Source organism: Thunnus maccoyii, chromosome 14 (genome assembly GCF_910596095.1).
Source record: "Thunnus maccoyii chromosome 14, fThuMac1.1, whole genome shotgun sequence".
NCBI lineage: Eukaryota > Metazoa > Chordata > Actinopteri > Scombriformes > Scombridae > Thunnus > Thunnus maccoyii.
The window spans coordinates 19,135,438-19,157,716 of record NC_056546.1 but is presented as its reverse complement, the minus strand read 5'-3'; the positions used below and the strand labels follow the sequence as shown (position 1 = coordinate 19,157,716).

Here is a 22,279-nt window from a genome sequence, read left to right as displayed (position 1 = left end):
GAAGTGGCAGCAGAGGTGATACAGTAGAGATGATAGTTATCACAGTATGAAAATCAAGTGGATGTCTGTCATGAATCTCAACTCAACGATCTCTTCTAAACAGCTTGTGGAAACCATCCATGTTGAACACAACTTCAGGAAGAGGAGATTACTGTTAAAATTACATTTTTAAAAAATCCTTTTTTCTAACTGTTCAGTGAAATCCCCACTGCATTATACTGTAACACAGCATCTGTGGCTTAAACCCAGCTATAAATAAAACGGATTCAGAGGTAGAATATTAACTATGAAGAGATTTCATGGTGTTACTTAATGTCTACTTCTGCAGTAATATTTTTGTGTCTGTGCCTAAGGCCAAAATTATAGGTTGTCATGCCAGCTCTGTATGCTTCTAACATGTATGTACAGTAAAATATAGGTAGTATATATAATTATACATGCTCTGCCACTCAAACGATTTGAAAAAAATAACATGGTTTAAATAGACGCTGCACTTTGTGTCAGTCATGTGCACCTTTCTCAACAGCACTGAGCTCCAGGGCTGCTACACCAGTAACAATGGAAAACAATAGTAGCCTTGGACCTTGAATCTTTGCATTCTAAACACTTTTTCATCTCTGCTGTGAATGTTATATAACTGTTGTGACTGTGTACAGTATGTGTAAAATGTCTGTGACACACGGAGGTGTTTTTAGCACTTTGCAGAGCTCTGGGCACACCCACATATCTCTGTCTTTCTGTGTCTCCATCTCCCTCCCTCTCTGACCCTCTGTTGCGCCTAGATGATCAGGAGTGGGAAGCGTTGAGCAGAGAGAGAACAGCAACCTCCCTAGCCTTATTTGATGTTTCATGCAGAAATCTGTGGCTGCACCATTTTCCATACAGGGAGCAAGAACTGAAATAGTTACACAAGCTTGGGGAAGGAAGTAGGCAGATTATGGTTTTTATCATCTGGGAAGATAGTCTTTGTTTGCTTTGTTTGGTAATGGTAAAATTTACAACTCACCAGGAAGCCTTCACTCCCTAACTGTCCTTGAAGGCCAGGTTCACCTTTTTGGCCCTTTGGTCCGATCTGTCCAATTGGGCCAGAATCCCCCGTGCGTCCTCTCTCGCCCTGAACACCTCTTTCTCCAGGAATTCCAGGGTCACCCTGCAGTATTGAAGCCAAGACAAACAGTATCTAAAGTTTACATGGTGAATTACTGAACAAAATGTTCAGAACTGGTTGAATTCTACAGTATAAAATCCACAGCTACATTTCCTGGCTGGCATAAATTGCACCACAGTCACTACTATTTTCAGGGTTGACTCATACTCAATATTGTATCACTTAACATGCTGTGCACATTGAAATGTTTCTCTTAATGTGTCCAGTCTGTCACCTGTCCTGAGTTTGTGTTGCCAACTATAAAGCTAAAAGCCTCATTTTGCATCCTCTATTACCAGCATTTGCAATAGATTACTGTGGAAGTGTGACAGAGCTCTTTAATTTTGCCTTTCAAATACAAAAGGAAACTGTATTGAGCGTTAAATGCCTTTATCTAGTGCTTATGCGCTTGTGGGGATTAGTCATATTTGTGCGGAAGTGAAGACTTGCATTACTATTCATCAGAACCTTTTTTGTGTATTATATTCTGAGTCATAAAACAGCTTCTTTTTAGGAAAACAGGAATGATGCTACTTACACGTTCACCTTTGGATCCTCTGTCCCCTGGTCTACCTGTAGCTCCCTTAGAAAAAAAAGCAAAAAAAAAACCCAAAACAATCAAACAAAACATAATTGAATGCTTTGCTCTCATTGAAAAGGTGAAACAGTAATATCTGAATGACTGGAGGTAGAAATTATGCTAACACTAAAGCTTGACTTAAAGCTTTTCCACCACTTTCCAATCCAAGTATTTTTCTTCACTTACATGCAGGAGCACAAACAATACTCCATTATTCAAATCTGTACATATGCAGCAAAAATATGTGATTTAAATCCACCAAATTGCCATATTGCTTATATTTACACTGATATTTGCAGAAGCTTCTGTTCAGTTGCCTGACAAAAACCCCCCCAAAAACTACGAATTTTTTGTCATGCTTTTCCCTGAATTACTTGACTTTGAGAAATGTATACTTTTCAGATGACTGTGCAATGATTGCTTCTTACTCAACTCAGGTGTATTGCTTGTATAATATCTCCCAGTATAGTGTTTCACCTTCTGCAATGTCATGGCTCCTCTGCATCACTCCTATTTCTTTTGAAAAAACGCCTGCTTTCCCACCAGCTGTCTCTACTGTATGGAGGAGCTGGGAGAGAAAATACCTGTCTCTGGCTTCATGTCACAACATCTTGTGTCTTCCAATCCCTCCCTGTCACTCCTCATTGCTTTCCTTTACTGCGTTCACAGCAATACCTCTGGGAGCATCTTTGTATCAATTTCCTGCTGGATTACAGGAGCCATGCAAAAGACAATCTGGCATGATGTGGTTTTAAAGCGGGCATCTCTTTGTGAGGCTGTTCTCCCCTGCCTGCTTTAATCTGCAGTACTCTGTATTCCCCAATGCCTGATGGGAGGCTTAAATCTATCATCTTGCCCACTGAAATCTGCTTCCCTGAGCATTACATTAAACCACAAAGCAATGTGCAAGGAGTGTGGGTAGAGGAGTAAAAACAACCTGCTAGATGGCACTGTTGCCACACCAAAATGTCAGACAGCTAGGCAGAAAGACATGAAGATAAGACTGTAGAATGGCTCTGTACAATGCTGAGATTTCACTGGAAGAATACTAACTAAAAATAATAAGAAAACAATAAACTGTTGGGATTGTCATGAAGGTGTTAGGTGACAATATCTTGGAAATCAAAGACACAACAGTAATATAGTAACATAGTCAACCCAGTTTGGGTATTGTGTATTGTATAATGTGTTGGAAATGGCTTCATGGTGTATTTGTTCTGCAGGCTGTGAGCTTATTCTGTGTGATTACACAGTAAATAGTGTATAATATATTTGATGAGTCACCTAAAAGCAGACTTTGCTGCAGTATTTGTTTCAATTTCAGCCAGGTTCATCAGGCAGGAAAATGCATATTTAATCGAAGTGTCTACTGCCCTCTATTACAAACATTTTATCATTGCCTGAAAGCATTAACTGTATAATTAGGGTAAAAAGACTAAAAGTCAACAAAGCCTTAAATCTTCAGGATTCCATTTAGTTTTTATCGTTAAAATCTCAAATATGCAAATAGGTTTAATGCACTCAGGATGCTGTAGCTTGAGGGGGGGGATAAAAATCTGCTGTGCCATCTTTCTGTAGCTTGGCTGATGTAAAGCACTTTCTATAAGGGGATTTGCGACGTGTACGCACAACTCACCGTGTATCCAGGAGTTCCATCTTTTCCAGGTCTCCCCTGCTCAAGAAGTGCAACACAAACAAAGACATTTTGTATCAGCTCCCACCTTCGATTGGATCAGCACTGTTGCACTGCTAGTAATCTCCACAGTTAATGAGATATCTCATCCAAGGGATAATGATCCTGATTGCTGCGCGAACACTGTTCCATTGTGCGCTTACAGGGAAATTACAGAGACCATCTCTGATGGTAATTACATAAAGGAATGTACTCATCTACAGGACATGTCATAGCAAACATACATATTTTATCCATATTGTCCTTGACTGATGTCCTTTTTTGCCACATAATGCTAAAACAACAACAGGTAAGGAGCAAAGGAGCAGTGTGTTAGTCTAAGCCCTATTTCCAGCCTGGACATCATTGGAACGTGCTTTGGCAACATCTAGTAGTGATTATAAAGGAAAGAGCAACTGAATTCATGTAGCATCCTTACAGGAACACCTTGGGGTCCCTCGGGCCCCGGGAATCCTGTCTCTCCGAGCGGCCCCCTCTCACCCTGTCAGAGAACAGAGACAGCCAATGTGTCAGTCGGCAGTGACAAAGGAATGACGCATGGATTGACAGCTTAAAGAAAGTTAGAGGCTGCGGCTCACCGGCTCTCCTGGGATCCCTGGCTCTCCACGAGCGCCGGGCTTCCCCTGTCAATCACAAACATATGAAGAGAGCAGCCTGTGTTTGACAGGCCCTCAATGGTGTCATATCTACAGCACCTCTGCAGCCTCCCATTTATAATATACCAACCAGCCTACTATAGCTTCAGAGAAAATCCACAGAACACAGCACAGGTTTATATCTCAGTTCTTAATCGAAGTAGCATATAGTGATGTGGGACTTATGTTTTGATAGCTGCTATTCTGTGCACTTCACGAAACATCATTGACTTGTTGCCAGCAGCAGATGATTGATTATGGAGGAGTATGAGTCGGCGTAAATTAGTTGAAAAGAAAAAACATCTCACTTACTGGAGGACCTGGTATCCCAGGTGGACCAGGCAAACCAATATCACCCTGAAGGAAACATTGCAGACATGTCAGACAGATGATACACACATTACATAAAGAACACACATAAATCACTGTCATGTCAAACAGACACATAGATACTGATATCAGCGACTGTGTAAACCCAGGTATAATGAATGCTCTTGGGGTCCTTCACTGTTGGGACAAAATGCAGAGCAAAAACACTTTTCATTTCTATTTACAATCATAAACATGCATTTATGATAAACAACCTCTTTATGAACATAAGCCTTCTTTATATTTCAACAGCAATCACTTCGCATATGTCACACCTGTGAAAGTATTCCCCTACAGGATAAATTACTTGGGATGTCGAACTGAAACAGAAACTGAAATGTTCCAAATCCTCAACACACACTCACACAAACATGCACAAAAACATGCAATCAACCAGTGCCAACTTTTCCATACTGACTTAGATGTTGGAAGTTGTGAAAAGTTAAATGCAGGGATATTTTTATTCCATGGAGGTAAATGGGCTTTGGTATTACTGCAACCTGAAATCCCTTCAGTCAGTATTTCAAAAACGACAAGTGATTGAATTCTCTTAAACGTAATTATTTTCCCATAAGTCGAGAATGTGTTGCACTTTCACACTGGCATTTTTTCAAAAGCTGGATATCTTATTTCAGAAAGAAACTCTTGAAAGAGGGTGAATAGAGAAAGCTCTTTCCTTCACTCAGTTAATCAGGTTATATCATGGTACAGAAGACGCTTCTCTGAGCCAACACTGTTGCTTACCTTGGCACCAGGCAGCCCTTCAAGCCCTGGTAATCCCATGGCCCCTGGTTCCCCCTATGAGAGAAAAACACACCACCTGCTGTGTCAAGACAAAAAAGTCACCACTGATGTAGACTTGCTGCTGTTTGTTCCCCCATTATTATTTTTGTCTCACAGCCATCAGTAAGAGAGTGAGTTTGGTGATGAGCTATTGGAAGGTAGAGGTGTTATAATGCTGTCAGTAAACATTAAGCATAAACAAACAAATATAGATCTAAGCTTCCTGAAGGACGATAAATTAAATCCTACAAGAGCCAAGATTTCACACAATTCCATCTCTCCTCTAGAGATTCTCACTCAGGTATTAATACAACCCTTCATCTGTCAATATGAAGATAATCCTTAGAGGACAATATTTCAGCCTCAGTGTATTATATTATATGATCTATGACATGTGCTGTCATGCCTTGTAGGCTATAGATGGGACAGAAAAGGAGACCCATTTGACAATCACAATCAGACTTGCTTTCTGCACTAAAAATAGAGACCCATTCCCAGTGCACGAACAAGTGATGGCCTCTATCTACCTCATCTTGCTCAAGCTGCCATAGTGAAATGCCATTACACAGAATAGAGGGGCAACCAGTGCTGACATAGACAGATTGTGCAGGTAATTGTCACACATGTAGATTGTCATGAATAAGCGAGTGTGGCTAAGGGGAGAGTGGGCCAGCCAGAGGATCAGCTGTGAGACGGATTGGGGCAATTCCACCACAGCACTGGAGCCGCTCACACAATTTATTAAAATGTCAAATTAACATCCTGGTGAAAAATCACTGTGCAACAAAACGATAAAAAATGCAATTGGCCCCATGAGAATAAAGAATTCAAGTTGATGGCAGAAGCATCGAATTGTTTCCATGTCTGTGTGGATTGTTTTCAGACATCAGTATGGGGTGGGGTTGGGGGGAGGGGGCATTAGAAGTGCGGAGAGGGTTCATAGGTTCCCACTGGCAAGACAATATGGTACAACAGTTTCATATTTGCAGGAGACATGATCATTTTTTTCACTGTGTGTTGGAGTTCTGGAGTGGTTAAGTGCTAAAGCTTGAGGGTGTATTGACTTTTGTTGTAGAGGATCACAGAGACAATGATAGAAAGGAACTGGCAACTCTGACTTCTCCATTTTTTGGCCAGTACAAAAACTAGACAAATATTTCATATAAAATATATTCCAGAATGAAAAGCTTCAACTCACTGCAAGTCCTTCATCTCCTTTGGGACCCTTAAAACGAAAAAAAAAAAGGACAGATTACTCCAATGAATGGGACAACTGCTACCATAAAAATCATAAATATGGTCTGAAATGACATGCGGCTACTGTCTATTATTGTCATTAAAATTTTATGGTGTTCATTATTGCTTCTCTTTTCTCGCAAATTTATGTCTGTAAATCATGCTTGTACTGTGTTACATGTAACTGTGACCTTTTTAAACACCATTAAAAATGATCAAGATAATATAATCCAGCCTGTTTATTATCACACAGGCTTTATAAAACACTGTCATGCATGTTTAAATTTTTGGTGAAGCATTTCTGTGTCTTTCCACATTAAAAAACAACTAGGAATTATTTATATAAAAAGAAACAATCTGTGACTTATTGATAAATTGGATGCCTTGTCCCTGATAACACTGATGAAGATGCTCTCTTATTGATTGCTCCAGTGGAGCTGTTGTGCTGTGATGGATTCAGTACAGGCAGAGGCGTCCTCAAGATGTAGCTGTGGTTCATGTGCATTGTGCACCGGGGATATTGGATTGTTTATTTTTTGTCACCACCTTAAGTGTTTGTTGTGGTGGATGGATCCCTCCAGGGCCTGTGAGTGAATGTCTCTCAGGACTGGACAAGATTACAAACTGTCTGATAAGGAGGAGCAGGGGGAGCTGATAAGCAAATCAGGTCACTTCTGCTTGGCACTGTGCACAGCGGCTGAACTTCGAAGTCCATTTTTGCATAACAATGATGTTGTGTGTCCTGGGGCGGGTCAGAGACACCTGTCTGAGAGTCAGGAAGCCTCTTAGCCTTCACCAAGCAGCAGCTCTCAATGAACATGACTGACTGTGATATAAAGGCCTCAGAAGCTGCGATAACACTGGAGGGTTGGTCAGGTTGTTTGTTATTCTGCTCTCTCAGGTTTTGCGGCTCATACAGTATCAACATGCCTGTATGCTAGTGCTTCTCCAACGTACACTGTAAAGGATTTGCTTCAGGCATAACAATGATTATGCTTACCGGAGCACCAGGAGCTCCCGGGGGTCCTAAAATAGCTCCACCACTCTGAAAAGACATTTTTTTTTAACTTTATGACTTTATATTTTACAATATGGGTCAAACACATTTTAACCACAAGCACAGATTCTTTTCTGCCAATATGATTGAAGGCACTGCACCATGCACTCAATGAATCACTGTAACACAATGACATTATCACAGAGTAATAGTCACTTAAAAAGTCTTTACCTGGAGCTTGTACAGACTGCTCATCCCATTGCCCTCCACATAGGGTACACCCTAAAATACAATCAACAGTAAATCAGACATCTCCTCTTAGAGACTTTCCTCACTGCTCTGTGAGTTTTAGGCACCGAGACTCTTTACAAAAAAAAACTATACTGTAGGTCTGGAGCAGTTATACACTGTTAAGCCCTTAAAAGCTACATGAGAGAGATCAATAGCTCATTTGGTGATTACACAAAGAGAGGGGAAGAGAGCGCGAGAGAGTGAAGAGTGAAAAGAACAGGAAAAAAACAGAACAGTAGACTTAATAATCCTTGAGCCACTGGTAATTAAAAAAAAACAAAAAAAACGAGAGTATCTGAGAAATACAAAAGAGCATACTGATTAAAAGAGATCTGGATATGAGAACTAGGTAAGCTAGACTTCTTGGGTAGTATTAGTACATAAAAGAATGTTTTTTTTTCCCTTAATAGATTGGTAGAGGGCAGCTATTGTAAATGTAGAAGGAGTCAAGGTTCTCATTTAGAAGCAAGCGGATGCCTGTGCCCTTTTCAGGCCACTGAGCCATCCCCTGTCCTCCCAGACTGCAGTTTATGAGACCAGGGTGCGTGTGTATGTGTGGGTGGGAAGGGGGGGGTGGCATGGCAGGTTCAAGGGGACGGCTGATGAATTATAGATTTGCCTTTGGAAGTGCTTACTCACTGGCCTTTTAAAGGGAGGGAACATGATTCAATGCCAGTGAGCAGGTCGCCACAATTTCATCATATTTGTACTTGTTTGTCAGTTATGTTTCTCGTGTTACACTAAATACCGTTAGACTGAGTAAAATAAAAGCACACTGATGGTCATTTCAGTAGGAAGAGATGCCAAGGCAAGGTTTTAGCTCTAACCTTTACTTCATCATGGGAATAGAATAGTTTTAAATAGTGTTGCTTAAAGCAAACAACGTCATGTTTGAATGTTTTAATGTACTAAGTGTGCTGAATAGATGATTACCAGTCTATAACCTTAAGAAAATAATTCAATAAAGTGTAAAAGTCAGTTTATGCCATAAAATAACAATAAAATGAACAACATTAGAAAGTATATTTGAGTGTACATATATTATATACTACCAACTTGTGATGCTAGGGAAGGTTTTGAGATTCGTTATCACCAGCTGGCACTTGTTGAGGCAGGAGGAACTTACCGGAGGCCCTGGAAGTCCTGGTCTGCCTGCAGGGCCTTCATTCCCCTGCCAAAGATAAACCAGAGGAATGCTTAAACATGTCTTTGGAAACTGAAATATTTACCAAGCACAGTCCAAGGCTAATGTAATCCGATGATATGGAACTTCATATGCCAACCTAAAGAAACCCATTCCTGTTAATATTAAGTGTTGTCTTTTCAAAAATACAGTAAATGGTGGGATTTTTAGATTCCCCTCCAGTCAAAAATATTGTTTCCTTCCTTCAGTTGGATGTTTGTGCTTCACTGTGCAGAATGATGTATGTGCAGAGTTTGACACTGGAAGACTGCTTTCACATCCATCTGCTGAAAGTGGAAAGTTTCTCTGCGCCCACGTTAAATTTGAGTTTAAGGCGTGCACATACAAGCATGATCTGTGACATCACAACTAGTTTGGAGGCAATCTTGGTCCAGTATGCAACTTACTTAAGTGTTATATTAATAGATTCTGCATTTTTCCATGAGGAAAAGGAGTAGATGTATTTTTTAAGGACTTTTAAGGAGGTAATTGATTGGAAATTTTGTAGAAAAACCACATAAGACACAAAGTTTAGTCAAGTATGGAGTCATTTTGTTTGTCATTTTACCAATCAATCTTCAAAAAAAATATAAAGAAACTACATTAGGGGAAAAACTTGAAATGGTATACATTATACATACTCCTGGTCACAATTATCTATTAATTTCAGGTATGAGTCATGGCATTTGTCTACACCTATCTAACCAGCAATTATAAAGTTTAAGCCATTTATCCACAGTACCCTGTATATAAAACCCAGGAAGACATGCACAGTGCCTACATTATAAAGACAAAAAACCTTACTTTTTCTCCTTTAGATCCTTGTTGGCCCATTGGACCGGGTCTACCCATAAGCCCCTGCAAACAGAACGGAACAGTGAACTCTAATCTGAGCATTGACTCAAAAAACCCCCAAACTTTTCACATATCATGATAAAAGAGACCTGCAGTAATAAAAGGGGTACTCTGTGTTATAAAAATATTGATACTGATTCTGTATAAGACCACATTAAGCACATTCTTCTTACCGGGGCCCCTGTGCGACCGGCCACACCTGGAAGTCCTGGTACTCCATGAGGCCCCTGGAGGAGAAACAGAGGATATCAACATTTTCATCAAATAATTTGTCACTAACATCAAAATAGTCACATTCACATTTAACAGCAACACTGGACCTACAGCATACTGCCTTGACTTGACACGCAAGGATAGATGGGAGATAAATACAGTCTGCTTTTCTTTAAAATGTAACAAATGTAATGAACCACAAGCAACTAACTAACTCTAGTGTATAGAGTTTGCAACCAAATGGATGCTGTTCTATTCACTGCTCTGACTACTGGGATATGTTCATATTTTCTTGTTTTTGCGGTGCCTTTGAATGGAACAGAAAAAACATTCCTGTATTTACTGTGAAATATGTGTTGACACTGTTAGATGCAGCATGTTTATTTCTCCCAATGATTTCTTTAAGCATTGAAAAAAAAACCTGTAGCAGGACTATAAAACATGTTTTTATTGAGCCTATAAAATCTAGTAACAAGTGTGCCTATTAGTGAAAATCTCCCCCTTTTTCAGTTCAATGCTGAAAGTTGACCTATGAAATGCTTCTCAGCTCCTCTAAAGGGTTTTCTAATTAGCACACATACACACACACACATCCAGGGCAGGCTACGTTCTTTATAAAGTAGCTCCTCAGAGTGCAAAAGATAGGGCATGGTGCACACACAGCATTGTAGATAGCTTTTGATAGCTTACTTTTAAAACACACTCTCAGTGCAGACAGGATTTAAGATGAGGAAGACATTACAATATATTTACATTCTTTTGAAAACCTACCTCTCAATGTCACAGTGACTTCGGGATGGCTACATAACTACGGGCTTAATATGTTTAGATTAAACTTTTTTCACTCACCTCATCGCCTTTATCTCCTATAGGGCCTGGGAACCCTCTCTCTCCTTTTACTCCCTGCAGGAAGGCAGAACCAAGAAGGGAGGGAAAAGTGAATGTCTTTCACCAGACATGAAAAGGCCTAAAACTAAAGGCTGATGGGTATAAACTTCAAAATGTCTGCTCTCCTCTTACTGCACATGACTTGAAATTGCCTAGTCTGTTTCACCGTGGTACAACACTGTATCCATAGCAACAACTTCTACAGCAAGCAGGTAAGAGTGTACAGAATATTGTGAGTTGTAGAACAGCTGGTTAGGCTTCCAGAGATAATCCAAAAAGCAATTTATGAAAAGCGTTTGTCAGTGTAAATCTCTATATAGCAGATTAAAGATACATTTCAATAAACATAAACTTAAAATGACACTATTACTTTTGCATTATTTTTTCAAGGTGAGTAACTGAATAATTCATTAATATCCATGCAAACACTTACATAAAAATGTGTTTTATGGTTTACTGTATTTATGCTTGATATTTCCTTGCCTACCTTTGGGCCTTCTTTCCCAGGATTACCCATAGGGCCTCTTACACCTGGATCCCCCTGTTTAGGACAGAATTATATACTTGAATATGCACACAGATGCACACAAAGTATCTAATATGCAACCCCAATTGGATATACAGTGTTGTGTATTTGTAATGCAAAGTAACATGGTCAGATAAATATGTTTACAATGTCTTCTCTTAATTGCCCTGCCAGGCTGATGAGTTACTTGTACCTTTTCTCCCACCATGCCTTCTACTCCCTGCTCTCCGGGGGACCCCTTCTCTCCCTTCTGCCCTGGCAGCCCCGGGACTCTCATCTGGCACACACTGCAGGCATTCTGCCAGCGAAGGCGAGACAGGAAGCAAAAGTGGTGGCACAGTTAAGATTTCATCAAATTGAGCTGAAGCACTGCATTTTCACCCTTTATTATGTCACATCCCCTGGGTGGAGGACAAGACCCCAACTGACACAAAGTGTTCCCTAAATGTCTGCAGAGCAGATATAATGTGAACCCACCAAGAGCATCTCTCATCTAGGTGAGTGGTGAACTTTGTCAAACTCATTGACTGTGACATTTAGGTGAGAATCTTAAGTATCATTGTCCCTGAACCAGTGTAGATATAGGCACTGCACATTCCAGACAGAAGAAACTGGTGTACTGCACCACGAAAAAGCAGCATTAAATTAGGACTGAGTCTGAAATACAGAACGGAAACAGATCTATACATCCTTGTCATCTAAGTATCTCCCAAGAGCCCAAAGAAATATTACTAATAAACTGAAACAAAGCAAAAACATCATTATTGGGTTTATGAATAAAAAGCCAGAATAAAATGTCAGCGTTGAATGTATTTAGTCCTTTTTTGTAGGTGTCATTTAAGTGTTGAAGTTAGTGCCACTAAGCAACTCTGATGACAGCTGTAAACAGTAGGCTAATCTAACAGGGCACTTAATGGAATAAAAACTAGCTGACACTGAAGGAAAGGGCAACAGGATATTGTAAGACTACTGGCATCTCGCTTTATCTGTCAATAATTAGTCATGTAAAGGCATTATATTTACTGTCACACTTGACGTGCATTAAGTATTAAAAATGAAAAAGCTTTAATTTAGCTAAGTGCTGTCCTGCAGGTAACAACATGGTGTAAAGTGACTAATCTCCTTCAATAAAAAGGAAAAAAAAAAAAAAATCAGTAATTTGCAAGAAATATAACAGCCACAAAAGAAGAAGTTTCACATTATCTTAAGCCACAGTGTAGATTTTGCATTTGGTCAGAAATGGTAAGGGACCTTGTGTGGCATTTGCACCAAGTGATGACAAGATTGGGGGCAATAACCTTTATGTGTGATGAACATGTTTGAATACAGTTTCAAAGAAAGAGAATAAAGGTACAAGCGTCAAGGCTTATCTTAGAGTGTTTTAGCATTCTTACCAAACACTTAAACGGTTGATAATTGGGGATGAAGGAATAAGTGACAAGGGAATCTACCTGAGGAATTTAAATCGAACCATTAAAGCAGCAGGAGAAGTGAAAGCTATTCTCAAAAGGCTTTTTATTATTTGGACTTTGCATGACTCTTGATATGCTGGGAGGAAAACTGCCACACAGTAATAAGTACTTTAAAACAGTATTTTTGCATATCTGCCGAGGGTTTAATGTATATTTTCTGATAATCCCTGTATGAAACTGTCTTGCACTGAATATTTACAATACACTGTTGTGATATTCCATTCCACTGACAGTCTTTATTACATTTGTTGTCATATGGATGGACTGTGCACATGTGGTGAAGGAGGGAGCCTGGAATTATTGTGAGATTATTTGAATGTCTTTTCTACAGATACTTCTTCCAGTCATCCTGATGGAGGCACTCGAGGGCTTTTATTAGCTCTCTATACTGATTTTATCCATATATTAGTAGAATAGTATGTTTCAAATGAATAAACATTGATCATTCTTAAATAATAACTGAGCCAAGCCCTTGCATGTTATTGTTTCTGAAAAACAGTAATTATCATTAACTATGAAGATAAAATACCTTAAGTAAAGCACCCATGTCTCCAACAATTGGCAGGGCAGTCTGTCAAAAGAAAAAAAGAAAGAAAAATCTATGAAACATAGTGACAGTCTTAATTTCAGAGTTTTGTCATATTCTGCTGTTGTTTGTTTGGTGTTACACCAGCTGATCTGGTGTAAATTGCTCAAAACATCAATTTATAAGCCCATCTTATATGTCTTTAAAGAATATGATTTTACTCCAAACATTTTTAACAAATTTCAGTTTCAGTGTTTCATTTTCAGCTTTTATCTGCAACGCTTGAGGAAACAGTTTAATAACTTTGTTGCTGGAAGACAGAATCCTCACATCTTCAAAATATTGTTGTTCTCCGGAGTGGAGAAAAACACTCTGAATTGCAGCCCATGTATTTTTTAAGAACATAAAATGGACTCTAAATGGGTTTCATGGGTCTTTACAACACATGAATATAAATAGGTTAAAATGCTGAATTTACAAGGCTTTATGCAAAAGCAGCAGCAGCAGCAGCAGCAGCAGCAGCACTCGTATGGAACTCACACTGCAGCTATCAGTACTATATTAAGTGCTGCTTGCTTGAAACACATGAAAAGACATGAAAACGTGCAAACAAACAACAGGGTGCCGCCAATTTGTCATAAACTGCAACATTTTCCTCAAAGTAAGGTAGGTTAGTAAACAGTAGGAGTAGCTGCTAATTATCCCAAAACTCAAGCTGCACTCTGAATAGTGACTTTTATTTCAAGGTGAGCTCAGGAGTTCTTATTGCAGATAAGTGATGCTGAACTGCAGAAAGCAGAAATGAGATTTTCTTACTTACTGGTTCACCTGGGGGTCCAGTAGGGCCTGGGGGGCCTGGTCTGCCAGGGGAACCCTTTAATTGAGACAAAGAAAGGAGTTAACAATCCTCCCGGCTATGATATCAAGCAGACATGCCACGCTATAACTCTGCTTTCACACCCATCTCAGTTGGTGGGGATTTGTGTCCAGGAGCTGTGATACATCGTACTTGTTCATCCGCAGTAGGTAGCTGACATTCTTTTATGCTTCCAGCTGTCTTTTATCAGCAGATGTGTGAGGGAGTGAATAAGAGTGGAAGGACAGACTGATCTCACTTACCTCTCTTCCTGGAGCTCCAGGGGGGCCAGATAAACCTGGGGGTCCCTGAAAAAACCCCAGACACTGATGATTTTAACAATCTTGCTTAACATAACTGACTAACAAGTGACAAACACTACAGATTGTTATTTGTAATGTAAAATAATTGCAATACTTCTGGCCACAGCACCAGTGAGCTGAAAATCTGTGAAAATAAACTTGAACATGTTGTTTGTGTGCTGTGAATTCAGAGAATTTTCCACAGACCTCAATTCCCGGCTTTCCTGGGGGTCCCATGGGGCCCTAAGAACACATCACACATCTTGTTAACACCATTTGCCCTCTAGCACCCAAGATCCAATAAAAGAATTGTGATTATCGATTCTCTGTCTCCTACAATCCTGTATTTCAAAAATGAAAGCAGACTCACTCACAATCAAATCTGTAAGGTTCAAACTAGCAGTGCAGAGCATATATGATAAAGGCAGAGGGCAATACAGCAGCACCTCACAGTAATGACTGTCGTTTTCATCTGAGACAGTTTAATGAACACTGATCCTCATATTCAAAGAATAGCTCTTTCATTCCGCGCACAAAGACAGGAATTTTGAAGGTATCAGTTTAAATAATGAATGTGGGAGACAGAGACCAATCAATACAACATCATACTCACAGGTGCTCCTGTGACACTCTCCCCAGGTTCACCTTTTTCACCATGATCTCCCGGTAGTCCTGGGACACCTCTTTCACCCTGGCATAAGCACAAGGGATCAGTCAGAAGAGTTTCAGAGATAGTGAATCCAAGGCTCATGGAAACCTGCTGCACCGCATGATCATTAAGTATTTAGACTCTGCTGGAACTCATTTTCCCTTTATGTTTTGCCTTTAGTGCTGTAGCTTCAAGGATAAGAAACACAACTATATTCAAGGCCAGTGGCATGCACATGTTCATTATCAGTTTCATTTGAACTCATGCATGTGTTGAGGAACACAGGATATTAAAGTGTACCACTATTTTTTTCCGTGACAACACCATTGATAATTGGGGCATCCTCAGTGCATTATTTTCTGAGCTTGGTGTGATATTACCAGTAAAACCTTGAGATCTCAACTTCAGTGCGCAAGGGAAAACAAGCATAGTTACTACAAATATCACTGATTTGTCTGCAGATGTTAAGATATTGGGTACTATATAAATGGATGTGTTGGATGCTCCACTACCACAGTGCTTCCTACCTTGGGCCCACGAGACCCTCTAGATAGAGGCAACCCATCACCCTAAAAAACAACAGGAAGAAGAAATCAGAATATGGATACACTGCACCTTCATCACCAATTCACTTTGAGACCCGAGGTGCAGCCTGAAAAAACCTGTTCTCTGCTCTAGTGCTGGAATTTAAACAGGAATATTGAATCTATATGAGCTACAGTAGACTCCACAGTGCAAACAGTCCGAACACAGCATTGCATTATGAGCTCATGTTCAATACTGTTTACAACATTTCTAATAGTTTCTATGTTCAGGGGTGGACTGATAATGCCATACCACAGAGAAAAACCTTGATTGGAATTGAGGCCACAGTAAGCATTATTTACTGTACAGTTCGGATGAGACATTGATTTCTGTGGTCAGCATGTATTAGTGTTACAAGTCCTACAGTACATTGCACAATGTAAATTAGCTGTGCAGAAGTTGGATTTGAACTAAAACAGCAATTCTGCAGATTTAGGGAGAAATGTTTCAATTCATCCAAACATAAAACAGAGTGAAGTTTAAGAAATTCAGAAGTTTTTGAGATGGATAATATGATCCTATAAAGGCTTTTTCTTTTGGAAGAATAAAAAAAAAGGTCCATTAGACATTATGCGCTGGCACTCTACTGAACAAAACCTTTATTAGTACTTCATGGTATAAGGAGATTGCTAATCCATGCAAATAATAACAGTAAAAAGAAACAAAGAGTAAATTGCTCATTATTCATTTAAAGGCAAAATCATTGAAGAGGCTGACTCATTAAAGATGCTCAGACAATCTGCATTGGGCTCTGTTTATTGCTTTTTTTCTTACATAATAAAGACCATAAAATGTTAAAAATTCATTTTCCTTCAATACCTCTAAACAGAAATGACGTTAATGAAAAGACTCAGGATTTATGCATAAGGACTTCCACTCTAAACGATGGACATCTCTCTTTGTGTCAATTTTGGACAACGTAAAAGCATGAGAGGCCATTGGCCTGCTGTAAACATCCCCCTTCAACACTTACACACGCGTGCACACACACACACACACACACACAAACACACACACACACACACACACACACACACAAACACAATCACACACACAAATCCCTCTTGTCCAATCCTGCTCCAGTTTCCACAGTGCTGGAGTACATTAAAGAAGTTTAAATACCTCTCCCTGAATGCAATCTTTCTCTTATTACTCTGCTCTACTGAACACAGTAGCCTTTGCTTGATGAGTAAGTCTGCTGTCGGGCTTAATGTTCAGTTTAGCGTTTCAACACACAAACAAACATGATTGTTTAAAGCCATAGAGCACTTGCTGGTGATTGAGGAGTGCACGCCGTCAACCAGGACTGAGGCCTTTTTGGTAAAGCTATAATGAACTTTCTATATGCAAAGCCATGTTCATAAAGGAGAGTGCTTCAACAGCTATAAGCTCCAAAGTGGGAGGATAGGTGATTACCCAGGCTGAGGTTATCCAGTGTTGGATTACTTAATGGCATTGCATCTCCATAATGTCATGGCAGCTATGCAGCCAGAGGAGCTAGTTCCCTTTAACTTGTCTGTTGCTGATCCAACTGTTTGTAGATGATCTACCCTTTGTGAACTTCTGTTGAATTTTCTGTTTTTTCCTGTTCTACACTAGCAGCTTTTACTTTTGTGTCCTGTGACTCAAGGGCTGAAGCCAACAAGGTCAGATGAACATGTCTAAACTCTCAATATGGTACCCACCAAATATCCACCGCCAGGCTCTCCAGGCTCACCCTTGGGTCCCTGTGGCCCCATCACTCCACCTGAGTCCCCCTACAGAAAGACAGAAAGTATTCAGATGTGTCCACATGAACAAAACATCAGACTGTCTGTCATCGAAACAATGAAAAGGATGTGCTGGAAGAGTCTGGGGGTTGAAGCAAGACCAGACGCCATTTACCAGGATCATTTTGCACTTCAATAGGTATAAACATTAATATTGTTTGTTACAGGGGACAGTTTTTGTCACTGCTTGGACCCTTACAAACCCATAAAACTCCAACATTAGCTTGTAATGGAAATTGTTTTCCATGTGGCATAAACAAGGTTGTTGGTTTTATGTTTCCTGCCTCAAATAAATTAGTTGACTCAAATGTTTATAATGTTCTACCACAAGAAGAAGTTTTACTTTGTTTTCATTTACCCAGAAAATATTTACTCTTAACTTTCCTCATGCGCTTTCACTACATAAATAAGTGCATGTTTGCTCTTCTTTCAGCTTTATACTTCAAATGAATGATTTGTCTTACTCGTGGGCTACCACATGAATGTATAACCACAGCTGCCTCTTGGATCACAGTTGACAGTGGTATAGCAAAGATGACAAAGGAGGATTATGAATGTGAATGTATGTGGGAGGTTTAAGCACTTTAGGTTTATTTCTTTGCCCTGGAGTATAACAGAGTGACTCCAGTGGGTGGGGAGTCGTGAGTAAAGCTTCATTTATTTTGACAAGTGACAAACCCCATCAAACATGCATGTCAACTGCACATTTTTCCTCTTCTTGCTGCTTTCAACGCAGCATTTGGAGCAAGTCCTACTGCAAGAAGAAATTTGTGTACAAATAACAGAGTAGCATCAAAAACAAGAGCACAAAGTTACAGCGTGATTGAGGATGGCGTGCAGGGTGAGCAATCTGAAAGGTGCCTTCACAAGTTGTCTAGCATGTTCAACCTGTGATAAAACATCATAGCCTCATATTTTTCTTTGAGGTGAGAACTTGATTTGAAGTTTGCCTACCTTCTCTCCTTTCAGGCCATCTCTCCCAGGCACTCCTGGCTTCCCTGGCGAGCCCTGTAAATAGTGGAGAAAAGAGACACATCTATCATCAGGCCTTCATCTCCTTACACACATTTATCTCCTCCTCCTCACTGCTTCAGCGGGCTGCCGTGTTCCAACATAATTTCCCTTAGCCAGGATTTATGAAATGCCTCTTTTCCCTCCCTGCTTTTGAATAAAGACAGATGCTCATTACGGAAGCAGGTGTGGAGAACAGATTGGGCCTCTGCCTCCGTTCCTGGCATAAAGCGCTTAGATTTGCCTCTTTCCACTAATTAATTCTTAAATTTGATTACTGATCGTCTGTGTAAAAATTCTGGACTTTTCTCCCTGCTTCCTATCTGTCGCTGCCTGTTGAGGTTTATCTGTTTATCTCTCTCTTTCATTCTGGCAGGCTGAGTTAGAGAGTAGAGGATATGGCAAGGTGACAGATAAGGCAACGAGAGAAAGGAAGGCTTGACATGAAGTGCTAGTGTCTAGTGCCAGTATACTTACTGGCTCGCCTGAGAGTCCAGTGGGTCCAGGCAGGCCTTGCTTCCCCTGGCAAAACACAAAGGAAAAACAACACTTTAGGCTATTTTCTCCCTTTGTTTGGTGACAGAATTGTCAGGGCTTTGAACGTTATAGCCCAGCCAGCTACACTGTAGACACCGACTTTCAAGATCCTTTCAAATGGCAGTGTTTTTTAAGTGCTTCCCCTGCTGCCATTTTAATAAATTATGGTTGGTTTCATGACATTTACTGTATACATATACTGTATGCATGTATCATCTTGACTGAGCAGACCAGTTTCAAGTAGCAGTAGGTTTGCATGCACATGTTATTTCAGATAAAAGTGTGTATACCCTTGTTATGCTGTTATTCTAGATAAGCTGTTTATACGCGTTCCCCTTTTTGACTCATTTTTGTCTTTGTGTACACAGATGAAGTGAGCGTTCAACACATTACCATGGAAACTGAGCTCATGTAGTAACAACAGAGAAAAGGAGTACAAAAGCATCAGCATACTGGCTGTTATCTTTATGTACGCCATTTCATAAAAAAGTATCTGTGTTATTGTAAACATTTTATGATATTTTCATGGACTATCTTCAAAAGAATACTTGTGTGTCCTCAGTGATGAGTTTTCAGTTTCATTTATTTCAACAAGTGTGTTAACAGTGAGTGCAGTACAACAAGACATTACCCTTACATTTATCTCCATATTGCACTTACAAATATTTCATAACTATTACCATGGAAACACAACTTCCACCAAAACCAGCTGAAGAAACCAACAGGGAATAATGACACGTTCAGCTGTTAATATTGGCCTGAAAGTTTCATACATAACAACATCAGTATATCCAAAAACTACAACTGAGATCCAACTTTTAATGAAACACGTAAAGATAAGTTTTTTTCTTTCCTAAACTTGAGTAACATTGTTTTTTTCACCACAGTCACAGCTGTGGTACTCTCTCACCTAGGTGTATCTGGGTATCGTCTCACTGTTGCTTATATTCAGCAGGAGGTTTTTAGAGTCCTCCGTTTGACCTACTGTAAGTGGCACAGCAGAAATAAGATAAATAAAAAGACTCACCTCTAGTCCTTGATCTCCCTTTAGACCTGGCGGGCCAGTGTTTCCCTGTTACATTACCGAAAAGGGTGAGAAAGAAGTGAAGGGGAGGCAGGAGGATGGAGAGAAAAATATCAGACTTTTGACTTGAGATTTTTGTTTTTGCCACTCTGACTCTTGAACTAATACTACAGAGAGAAAGCCTATAGACCCGTATATACCCCTATAAAGGGATGAAGGTCTACTCTAGTTGCAATTGGAGGACAATTAGTCTCATGTATCACCAGTCATTTTAGGCCCTCTGACAAAAACACCTCTGACAAAACAAATAATCATCTCTGGTATGTTCTACTGTCTCGCTCTGGCCCTGGAACAACTGTAAGTCAAAGAAAGATCTATTTTACAATAAAAATGGCCTTGTTTAGCAATCTGTATACTCCATAGAGCAGGCAGAGGGCTACTCATTGGACATAAAGGACTGTGGAGCCTTATTTTGTTGTCAGTGGATATCAATGCTCAAGTTTTAGTGTAAGTGCTCGGTCTTAAAAATGTTACCTTGAGGCCTTGCAGTCCTTGAGATCCTTTCTCCCCCTGCAGAAGGGAAGGAAGGAGATAGACAACCATAATTTCTCAAGACATACAAAAAGAAAACAGTTGAGTAAGTCATTCCTCTCGCTGACTGTGGTTAGGTTAAAAAAATTACCTTTCTCAAGGATTGGCTTTCATATTATGTGAAGGTTACGAAGAACAAGAATATTTTCTTTGCCCAGTTTGCTCCTGCGCTCTGAGAATATGAAAAACTAAAAAAAATCAAAAAATTTTAGTGCCTGCCTAATTTGATTTTTCTTTTTCATTCAGCTGATCGTCTTTTGATGTTTGGTCAATAGCTTCCTCAGTGACATTTGTAATCTGCTTTTGTCAAGTAGTTGCATCTGTTGTTTTAAGATCCAAACAATAACTGTACGCCAATTTATTCTGTGCTCCACCCTTGCAGAGCACAAAGACGACATTGAACTCTACATCTGAACAGCAGGTGATGTTCAATAGCTTTTTCCGAATCAAATGTCAGCATTGCTTTTGTTGAAGTTACTTAAGAATGCGAACATATTCCATGCTGTGGTTTCAAATGTTGGATGTAATGTTTGAAAAGTAATACTGAGTTTCTTTTGGTTAAATTGTCTTCACTGAGAAAAAAAAAATAATGAGGAAAATACTTACCATATCCCCCTTTTCTCCCTTCTGGCTCTTCTCCCTCATTTCATCCTCACACACAAGACAAAACAGACCACTTAAAAATGCAACTCAGCTGTTGATGAAATTCTACAAGTGTATATTGTGTACGATTTGAAGAACCACACACAAGTGAGATAACAGGTTAATAGGTTTTATGATATAAACAGGTGCTTACAGTTCCAGAGAGTTGTCTTAATCCATGAGCTGTCATCACCTGGAATTAATGAAAGAGACAATGTTTTCTAAAAAGAAATAAGTCAAATATCTGATAAGTAAAAATCAATGAAAAGTAAAAATAAACTCCTCTTAGAAGTTAATAGTTTTTAAAGGAAATATAGAAGTAACAACTACATCTTGACTCACAAACACTTATTATACACTAACACTAATACTACACTAACATTTTATTATACAGCCCGTGATATACAGTGTAATATTGCTATAATAATCAAGTACAGATAAAATACTTATAGTAAAATTTATTTTTCCTTTCCTCTAAAATGTCCAGTTCTTACACTCTAATTCCTCATAGTCTTGTTTTCTTTCCTTGTACCTCCATTTCAATACCAGCAGGTAACGGTAAGTATTTTATTAGTATATGATTCGCACACCAAATTACACTGTAAATTGTGTTACCAAGGGTTTTTAAATCTTCAGAAAAACCAATAAATGGGGTGACAGGGCCACTGGGCAGGGGGCCTTTAACAACAAATGAAATGAAATGGAAGGGGAAAGGTCAAGACCAACAAGCTACAGTAATGTGGACTGATGCCTGAAACTACTACAGGTGACTACATGGAGAAACTTTCCCAGCTGTCCGCGGTGAATCTCAAATTAAAGCAGCAGTTAACAAGAGGCAAAGTATTCCTGCAGTGCTACTTCCTCCTGAAACATCCTTTGTACCGGATACACATCAAATAACAAACTCTATTTACACCTT

The 22,279-nt window shown here is 39.6% G+C and overlaps 1 protein-coding gene across 1 annotated transcript in view; it reads right to left on the bottom strand.

Annotated features, from left to right (window-relative positions):
* LOC121911328 (collagen alpha-1(XIX) chain) overlaps positions 1-22,279 on the bottom strand; it is a 95,256-nt gene that overhangs the window by 9,113 nt on the left and 63,864 nt on the right. Inside the window, exons 21-49 of the mRNA XM_042432693.1 lie at positions 21,515-21,553; positions 21,325-21,369; positions 20,662-20,697; positions 20,131-20,175; positions 19,044-19,088; positions 18,510-18,563; positions 17,472-17,543; positions 15,729-15,770; positions 15,166-15,243; positions 14,760-14,795; positions 14,514-14,558; positions 14,215-14,268; positions 13,398-13,439; positions 11,590-11,694; positions 11,358-11,411; positions 10,832-10,885; positions 9,943-9,996; positions 9,719-9,772; positions 8,858-8,902; positions 7,672-7,722; positions 7,444-7,488; positions 6,406-6,432; positions 5,169-5,222; positions 4,368-4,412; positions 3,999-4,043; positions 3,839-3,901; positions 3,364-3,399; positions 1,686-1,730; positions 1,007-1,150 (exon numbers count right to left, since the gene is read on the bottom strand). Coding sequence (XP_042288627.1) covers positions 1,007-1,150; positions 1,686-1,730; positions 3,364-3,399; positions 3,839-3,901; positions 3,999-4,043; positions 4,368-4,412; positions 5,169-5,222; positions 6,406-6,432; positions 7,444-7,488; positions 7,672-7,722; positions 8,858-8,902; positions 9,719-9,772; positions 9,943-9,996; positions 10,832-10,885; positions 11,358-11,411; positions 11,590-11,694; positions 13,398-13,439; positions 14,215-14,268; positions 14,514-14,558; positions 14,760-14,795; positions 15,166-15,243; positions 15,729-15,770; positions 17,472-17,543; positions 18,510-18,563; positions 19,044-19,088; positions 20,131-20,175; positions 20,662-20,697; positions 21,325-21,369; positions 21,515-21,553 — 1,554 coding nt within the window. The remainder of the gene's footprint in view (positions 1-1,006; positions 1,151-1,685; positions 1,731-3,363; positions 3,400-3,838; positions 3,902-3,998; positions 4,044-4,367; positions 4,413-5,168; positions 5,223-6,405; positions 6,433-7,443; positions 7,489-7,671; positions 7,723-8,857; positions 8,903-9,718; positions 9,773-9,942; positions 9,997-10,831; positions 10,886-11,357; positions 11,412-11,589; positions 11,695-13,397; positions 13,440-14,214; positions 14,269-14,513; positions 14,559-14,759; positions 14,796-15,165; positions 15,244-15,728; positions 15,771-17,471; positions 17,544-18,509; positions 18,564-19,043; positions 19,089-20,130; positions 20,176-20,661; positions 20,698-21,324; positions 21,370-21,514; positions 21,554-22,279) is intronic.